Source organism: Mus caroli, unplaced genomic scaffold (assembly GCF_978045245.1).
Source record: "Mus caroli unplaced genomic scaffold, Mus_caroli_1 scaffold_7, whole genome shotgun sequence".
NCBI lineage: Eukaryota > Metazoa > Chordata > Mammalia > Rodentia > Muridae > Mus > Mus caroli.
The window spans coordinates 99,271,094-99,280,212 of record NW_028227262.1 but is presented as its reverse complement, the minus strand read 5'-3'; the positions used below and the strand labels follow the sequence as shown (position 1 = coordinate 99,280,212).

At 45.2% G+C, this 9,119-nt stretch overlaps 1 protein-coding gene across 1 annotated transcript; it reads left to right on the top strand.

The window, feature by feature from the left end:
- Positions 1–1,919: 1,919 nt before the first annotated feature.
- On the top strand, positions 1,920–8,797 carry Npy (neuropeptide Y). The gene is made up of 4 exons (XM_021165763.3): positions 1,920–2,153; positions 2,948–3,135; positions 6,810–6,890; positions 8,604–8,797. Exons 2-4 carry the CDS (start codon positions 2,948–2,950, stop codon positions 8,626–8,628), a joined length of 294 nt encoding a protein of 97 aa, XP_021021422.1. The 5' UTR covers positions 1,920–2,153; the 3' UTR covers positions 8,629–8,797.
- Positions 8,798–9,119: the final 322 nt, after the last annotated feature.

Below are 9,119 nucleotides of genomic sequence, written 5' to 3'. Positions count from 1 at the left end.
GACATTTGGGTGAGTCTTAGCTTAAGGGTGTTGGATTAAAAAAAATTAAAAGCACAGATGAGACGCTATTGTGGAGCTGGGCTAGATATGCAAACAACTCTGTGTGTCAGGAAACAGACCCATGGAGGAAGGGAACAGGGAGTAGCAGAGAGGGCACTGTCAGAGGGATGTCAAAAGTCCAGGGGTGATGAACCTATGTTCTTTATGGATTCATGAATGTGTATCCAAGGGAATCTTTCAAACATCTGAAGCTTCTTAGTATATTTTATTGATAGTTCAGAAAAGCTATTACAATAAATGATCACGCATATAAATAAAAAGCCAATGAAGTTGACTTTGGAACAAAGGAGAGAGCAGGCAGCTAGGACTCTGCTGCTTTGAAACACGTTTGATTTTGTTTGTTGGGGGAGAGGTTGTTTCTATGAGCTGCCAATGGTTACAGGAAGCCACAGGAGGGAGGAGTTAATTGATGGAGTGGTATCAGGAGAATGACAGAATGTTGAGAGCTCAAGGCCAGATGATGCAGCTTGGACAACAAGGACGAGAACAGTGTGTGACATCCTGGGCACACCCTCCCTCTTTATTTTCCAAATGCTGATGGGAAAAGTTCTTGTTCTCAAGCACCAACATTTTAAAGGAAGTGTATCAGATTCCCAGAGTCCCCTGCTCAAAAGTGGTGCCCCTCCCTCGCTCCCTAAGGTGTACTTTCTCCGAGATCCTGTGACTCCTGCTAAGTCCAGGCTTCAACCGATGTGAATCTCTGATTCACTACAAAAATATAATTACATTATGAAACAGTAGTGTGTGCCTTCCTCCTTATCAGAGAGGACTTGTTAGATGCTTTGCCTTTTATCAAATGTCCTCATGTGGGCACAAAAGCAGCCCTGACAGCTCAGTGTTTGTGGCCCTGGTGCAGGTTTCTGACATAGGGAAAGTGAAGTCTTCTAGCTGCGAGGGATATTGTTGTTCTGGTTTATCGTTCGATCACATAGTCTCTCTCTCTCTCTCTCTCTCTCTCTCTCTCTCTCTCTCTCTCTCTCTCTCTCTCTCTCTCTCTCTCTCTCTCTCTCTCCCTCTCCCTCCCTCTCATTAGTAGTCAATTTAGCACTATTTAAACAACACACAAAGTGACACTCAAACGAAATCATTTAGTTTAGCTTTAAAATAACACGTAAATTCCACTTTAGCAATGGACCATTTCACTTAGATTCAAACTTCCAGGGGCACTTACTCAAGCGTACCTTGTAAAAATCCCCATCTGATAAACATAACTTCAATATCGTTCATATTTATTCAACAAGTTTAACGCGACAAGCACACTGGTGTTGGTTTTTTAATCTGCTCCATTTCAATCTGAAAGCAAGTGCTCATTCAGACGCTAACCAAGCTCACTCGGGACTTCACAGGGTTTACAGACAGGGGCGCGAATCGCCGCCACTTTCCACTGTAGATACAGAAGCTCATGGACCGCGGGCTCCCAGAGGCAGCCTCGGGGAGTTTCTGGCTGAGGCCGAACCTAGCTAGCAGCGTTGGGGAGAGTGCTTGGGGGAGGGTCCACCTTTTGGGGAGACCAGTAGATCCAGTAGGTCTATGGAAGCCACTGGGACCTTGCGGTCCCGAACACCTGCACCGGGAGCGGGAAAAACCTCGCTCGCCTGCCTCCCTCCCAGAGCGCGCAGTTATCCCGCGGGCCCCAGATATGCTCCCCAAGTAGAATATTCAGCTCCCTACAGACCCGCACGCAGAGAGCAGACAATTCCCGCGACAGGCAACCTAAGCGGTCCCCGCTTCATCTCCCTAGCGGGACTCGACGGGGGGGGGGGGGGGAAGAGAGAGGACTCCGAGGGTGCTCACTCTTGGTTGTTCCCTTCTCCCCGCAGAGCGGGCCGCTTAGAATTGGGGTGTGGGTGGCTCCAGACGCCGCCACTCGAGCGGCAGTGGCTCCAGCCTCCTCCCCCGCCGCTGGGGGCGGGAAGTGGCTGAGGGAGTCACCCGGGCGTGACTGCCCCCGAGGCCCCTCCTGCCGCGACAAGGGCGCTCCATAAAAGCCTGTGGGCGACCCGCTCTCCGCATCCCACCAGTGGATCTCTTCCCTCACAGAGGCACCCAGAGCAGAGCACCCGCCGTGCAGCGACGACCGCCCGCCCGCCACGGTGAGTGCCAGGACCAACTGGGACAGGGGTGCGGGCTCCCAGACGCCAGTGAACTTGCCCCGCAGCCGGTCCCCTGAGCTTGCTCTGCCAGCTTGACACCCAGCTCTTTGGGACGGCTAAATTTCACTTGCTGGACTCAGGTTCAACTATCCACCTGCCCTTCCCCGGGGCCCTCCAATCTGGGCGCCCCTCCTCCTTGCCTCTTATCTTTTGAGGGTAGGGAGAAGAACCTGGGAACACCTATCTCAGGGCAGCGCTGGGGTTTTGTTTGTTTGTTTGTTTAGTTGTTTGGTTGGTTGGTTGGTTACAACCAGGAACCCAGATTGCATGTGTGCTCCTAGTGGGAGATTCCCCCAAGTATTGTCTCTGGCACGGTGAGCTCTGTCACCTCCAAAATCCGAACTGAGCCTCTGGGTATCCGACTGTCACAGCGCCTGTAGTCACACAAATCAAAAGCGACCCAGAAGAAAAGTTTTCTCCTCCAAGGGTGATTTAGGAAAGAGAGGAGAAAAGTGGTCATTCTTTAAGATAGAGGGCAGAACTTCCAATTCTGTTCTGAAAAGGGGACCTCTGCCTCTCACCAGAAGGGAAGTTTTCTGAAATATGTGGATGGAGCAAAAGGGCCAGGTCGGGGCAAGTGGTCTTCTAAAGATTTGGAAGTGGTGCCTGCCCAATCTGGGCTTTTTTCCCTAGGGTCTCGGATGGGAATAGCTGAGGGTCTAGAGTGATAGCTGGAATTGGGACAAAGACGAGCAATCTCAGCATCTCCAAGTCTGAGCTTTCTGTATCCACAGATGCTAGGTAACAAGCGAATGGGGCTGTGTGGACTGACCCTCGCTCTATCTCTGCTCGTGTGTTTGGGCATTCTGGCTGAGGGGTACCCCTCCAAGCCGGACAATCCGGGCGAGGACGCGCCAGCAGAGGACATGGCCAGATACTACTCCGCTCTGCGACACTACATCAATCTCATCACCAGACAGAGGTGGGTGCATACGCAGCTGGTACTTAGAGCCGGGAAAACTTGCGGTTCTGGGGATCTTGGACATCAGGGATCATTTCTTTCTCCTTGTTCATAGGGCAGGATCGGGCATAAATTCAGCTCTAGATAAATATGTGAGCTGGGTACACTCCACAAACTGGATACATTGTCTTTGTCACTAGACTTTCTCTCCAAGCCCCAAGTCCAAGGTTCAGTACCTCTAGGCTGTCCTCTGTCTGTCACTTACCTTTCCTGCCTTTTTTGCTCAGTTGCTCAGTTTTGCTCAGTTGGAGATTTTCCCAGCACCCATCTTGGGGAAAGGCCTGCATTGGGCAGGGGTATAGCAGTGTAAAGGTGTAGGGAGAAGAGGTACCCTGATTTAGAGTAAACAACCACAGCCAAAGAAAACCAAGGACACAATCCAGCTGTCAAAAGGGTGGAGAGATCTTCCAGCCTGCCCAGGGCAAAGGGAGTGGCTGCATTTAGGGCAATCAATCAATCAATCAATCAATAAATAAATACCATGGGCTTCTTCTGAACTAATAAAAAAGCTGACTTTTTCCCATTTTATAGCAACTGAGTTCTGAAAAGAAAGTGCCCCATTAAGAAGAAACAAAAGAGAACAAAGCCTTTACATTAGGGACTCTGGTGGCTACACCTCCAACTGCCTGGGACCTGAGAGACAGACCATGATCTGTACTTTTAATGTTCAGAAAGTCAGAGGTGAGCCTTGCCTTTCCTCTCAGCATTAAAATCAAGCAGGAAAAATAAAATCCAAGCTATTTTACAAACAATATGGGACTTAGTCTGCAAAATTGGTGCATCTTAGTTCTAAATCATTTAACAACACATTTCAATTACTGAGAATTACTGAGAACCTTGAAGACCATCTAGGCAAGCCCTTTGGAGGCATTAATGTTCTTTACTTAGCATGTTTCAATTATGCATAGTAGATTTCCAGAGAGAGGTTAAACTGCTCTCGACCCAGGGGATGTTTGGATGGGATACAAAAGGGAGGTTGTGCTTCTAAAACAGTTGTGTATTCTTAATTTCCTCAGAAAGGTATGTAGCATTCTGAAAGCCCTCTGGGGAAAACAATCCCAATGTATACAGAATTGCTTAAGTAATACAGGCTCATAATCTTTTGAAATCTGACTATTTTGACTAGCAAAAAGCAGTTGTGTTTTTGAGCCTAATAAATAGATTTCCCAGAAAGTCAATGACTTCAGGTTTGTTTCTTTTTTAATCCATACAGATCAGAAATAAATTACACAATTGAAATGATAGCATTTTCAAGATTTATGTATGTATTTTATGTATATAAGCATTCTGTCTTAATGCAAGCCGGAAGAGGGAATCAGATCCCATTACAGATGGCTGTGAGCCACCATGTGGTTGCTGGGAATTGAACTCAGGATCTCTGGTAGTTAAGCCAGTGCTCTTAACCACTGAGCCATCTTTCCAACCACAACACCATGGTTTTTTGTTGTTGTTTGTTTATTTTTGTTTTTATTTGGCTGTTTGGTTGTTGTTTGTTTTTAAAAAACAAACTTTATTATTTAGATACGAAATAGAACTCTCTCTCTCTCTTCAAAGACTGCTGCTATATGACTTTGCCGCAGTGTATGGAATGATCCCACTTCATGTTTCCCTAGTCCTCCCATTCAGTCTTTTTCTCAAAACTTTGAAGTGAATTTCATTGTCTCCACTTTGCAGATCACAAAGCTAAGGACATTTTAAGAAAGCTTTCTTAGGGTTATGGAGCTGGAACCCTCTGTTGAGTTTCTTTGGATGGGAGCACATCATTAACATTCAATGGAATCTCGACCATCTTTGAGGGGAAAAAAACCAACAGGGAAAGGGGCTTGCATGTCACAGGAAGAAAACCTGGTTCAATTCTGAAAATGAACCTGTATCATCCTGGTAAAAGTTCTCTTTAGAAACCACAGAAGCTCCATTTGTGCACTTGTTGTCTTCCACCAAAGATTCATGCACAGAATTCCACGCCTTTGAAAATCACCGTGTTATGCGTGACTGTTTTATCTATAATTATTCTCTTCCTTCCTCCTGCCAGTCCTGTTTGTAGCTGTTCTCCTGTAGCTGTGCATGCTGCTGACTTACTGCTTCGGCAGGCCAAATCATTTGTTCTAGTCTATGGGTCTTGTTTGTGTGGTTCCTTAGAACAGTAGTTCTCAGATGGAGGTGAGTTTTACTCCCTAGGACATACAGCAACGTTGAGAAGAGACTGTTTTGTTGGTACAACCAGAAGTGAGTGCTGCTGGTATATAGTGTGTAGCTGTTAGAGAAAGAGCCCTGAGCCCAGCCACCATTTGGATAAGTCTTATGAGCATGCAGAAACTGCCACAATACAGGGAGAATTTTGACTGGAAAATAGGGAAACCAGTTGCCTGTCCTTTTGTCTCTCTGGAACATAATAGAGGTAAATGAATTCAGGTTGGTTGCCCAAAGTGTGAAGATGAACAAAATCAACTGAAGGGCAGGTTAACCAAGTGCAAGCCACCAGCTCTAGTCTAATCTTGCAGAAAATCTTAACAAATGATGTGAGAGTTGGGTGGTGAGGATGAGCGTTGTTTGCTTTTGCTCCCCTCGAGTCTCAGCACAGGAGCAATGAGAAATCTCACCAACGTATTTGGATTTAGTTCTGCTGGGTTGGCACTTAGAACAACATCTGTCAGCTTTGTCCAGCTGTTGTGCCTATTTGTTAATCCATCTGGACCAGGCCAAGTTTTCATTTGGAAATGGAGTGGCTGCTGATGTTCCATGACTTTCCAGTGAATGGAGAAAATCGTGTTATTTGCTATCAACTTGTCAACACCCTTAGCAGTGTTCTGTAGTAGGTAGTCTATTTTATCTTTACAGGGGAATGTAACCTCAGGTCCATATATTGTCCTTACCATATCCTACTATTTCTGTTGGTCAGTAGGACCCCATCATGCCTCAGGGAAAGCATTAGTGCCTCCAACAGAGAGGGGAGAGTGTAAGATCCAGGGTATGTGGGGATGTGTAAGGAGGGAACAGGGATGACCGGGATGTAAGTGTGGGTGCACTCGGGCAGCAGCTTCATTTGTGCATCACAGATGACCTGAGTTCAATCCCCAGAACCCAGGGAAGAAACAGAACCAACTATGACTTCTGTGAGCTGGGGAAGAGGTGTGTGGGAGGGTTTGTAGGGAGAAATAGAAGGGGGTAAATGAAGTAATTATAATATAATTTCAATAATAAAATATATATAAAGTACTCCAGAAAAATTAAGTATATGTAACCTTTAAATTGTATCTGTTTAGCGTGTGTGTGTGTGTGTGTGTGTGTGTGTGTGTGTGATGGTTGGATGCACACACTTGCACATGGAAGTCAGAGGATGGTTATCCAGAGTTGGTCTCTCTATTCCCTCTTTGGGTTTTGGGAATTGAACTGAGGACATTAGGCTTGCATGGAAAGCACTCTTACCCTCTGGACCATCTTACCTGGTTGTGTGTATATGTGTATGCACATATGTGGTCATGATAGAGTTGCTGATGACATATGCTTCACACTCTGAGAATACTTATTAGCACATGAACAACTTTGAGTTTGGTGGGACACTTTCTCTCTCTCTCCTATGGTTACCCCCAAGCTTACTTTATAAAAACCTTGATTTTACTTTCTTCATGTTTCAGATATGGCAAGCGATCCAGCCCCGAGACACTGATTTCAGACCTCTTAATGAAGGAAAGCACAGAAAATGCCCCCAGAACAAGGTATGACAAAGCTTGGGATGGGAGATGTTACTACAGAGCTTAAGATGCCAGTGGAGGGGAGCTAGGGGAAGCTGGTGGGAGTCTGTGTGGACATTAGGATAACAGCATCCAGAAAAGAAGGGTGAGGATAGAGATGGGGATGGAGAACCATACCCGAAAGACATTTGCATTTCATGCATTCACTGCAAATCTTAATTTCTAAGGCATTTTGTTTTCTAATACATATTATTTGGTGTCCCTTTTTAAATATGGCTGACTTTTAGCTCAGAAGTTAGACTCTATAGAATGCCTTGCCTTATTAGAAGTAAGGGAGCATAGAGCAAGCCCCCAACTCTGAATTTAAATGACCAATCATCCATTTAGGCTGGACAATCTCGTTTTTATACACTAGGTGGCATTCTCAAATGTCCTAGAGTCCACGGACCTCATGTGTCTGACTCTGCCTTCCCTGGCTTTACCCAAAGCTACCTTTTGATGTCTTTTGGGTCAAAATACTGATCTATTTTATTCAACGAATCACTGTTGAGTAATGTATTCTCCTTAGGTGCTTATCTGTAGTCTGGAACCTTTCTTGGAGTATAGATAAGTCTTGAGACAGCTGTCTGCCCAGATCATTGAGCTAAGCACGTGACTCCTGACCAAGGAAGGGATACTGCAGAAAGAGGCAATCTGTCTCAATTTCATAACCCCTAACCTCACCTGCTCACATGCCACATCACAGCAAGATCTCAACACACCAATCCTATTGCATCCCTAGTTAGTTAGATAGATAGCTCCCCAAGACCCAGAACTCTACACCACCCAAAACCCTGTTCCCCAGAAGAGGTCACTAGCCCACTTAATCAGTGAGTGTGACTGGAGAGTGGCAGGGGGTTCATGAGGTTTCCCCCTGGTGAACCCATGGGTGACAGCAGGACCTGCCACCTCCAGATAGTTTCTCTGAGGGAAGCAAATAAAGTACAAGGCTTCTGTCCCTAGAGGCATCAACTGAGAGTTAGCCAGCGAATGCTAAAAGGAATGGTGGGAAACTCGAAGCATTGCTCTTGATACTAAACAATAAACATCTTTCTGTGTCTCATTGATATGCATGGGATATTTGCCACAGTAAAAGTTTAGGCTAGGCTGTGTATACTTAGGATTTGGAAGTGATGATCCAGACCTACTTAGAACTCCACTGGCTGCTTTGTTTTGTAGCCCAAAATAACACAGTTAGTGCAGGAAATAAAGTTAATTGCGCCCTGACTGACAGACTCAATCATGTGCAATTAGAAGGAGACAAAAGTTGATAGCCTTGGAGTTGCATATGAATGCTGTTTTATTAAAAGGGGCTCTTTATAGTCTAATAAATAGCATCTCACTACATAAAAGATTTGCTGGGAGACAACAGAAGCATATTCAGAGTTGAATAACACTGACTTTCTTGTTATAGTTTCATGTGACTCCTGTAGTTTTGATCATCAGAAGTATTTCGGAGTCCCTCAGCTCCTTTGATATAGACCGAGGCTTCTAAGTACTCCCTTAGAGACTCCAATTCCCATGGGCAAAAGCTGACAAACTGGGTCTTCATTATGCTGCTGTTCTCCGTAGCCTCTTATTTAGAGTGCCAACAGGAGGCTTCACAATAGCTTCTGATCATCTCGTAGCTCAGGGTGGAGAGTCTCACTCTTGTAAGACCCTGGGAAGCTTCCACGATTTGCCTCTTGTGTTTTACAGGCTTGAAGACCCTTCCATGTGGTGATGGGAAATGAAACTTGTTCTCCCGACTTTTCCAAGTTTCCACCCACATCTCATCTCATCCCGTGAAACCAGTCTGCCTGTCCCACCAATGCATGCCACCACTAGGCTGGACTCCGCCCCATTTCCCTTGTTGTTGTTGTATATATGTGTGTTTAAATAAAGCATCATGCATTCAAAATCGTATTCTCAGTGAATAATCTGTTATCACAATAGAAAGGATTAGGTTAGTCATTAAATTATAGTCAGTCTCAAGTAACAAACTCAGTTTGTTTCACCAAAATTAAAGCAATGGTCATAGAGAATAAATAAATAACTATGCTGTCCTTGGAAGAATCTATATCTCAGAATTTTGTGCAAAATGTCTCATATCCATCTATCTACTATAGCTGCCATGAGTCGATGACTGAACACCTGCTGTGACTTCCATAAATAAGGAGTGGAATTTACATTTCATGTAATTTAAATTCATGTTAATAGCCATCTTTGCTGGTG

Coding starts and splice junctions, on each gene's coding strand:
- Npy (XM_021165763.3), top strand. CDS start 2,948: ATGCTAGGTAACAAGCGAATGGGGCTGTGTGGACTGACCCTCGCTCTA. Junction 3,136..6,809: donor AATCTCATCACCAGACAGAG/GTGGGTGCATAC, acceptor TTCATGTTTCAG/ATATGGCAAGCGATCCAGCC. Junction 6,891..8,603: donor GAAAATGCCCCCAGAACAAG/GTATGACAAAGC, acceptor TGTGTTTTACAG/GCTTGAAGACCCTTCCATGT.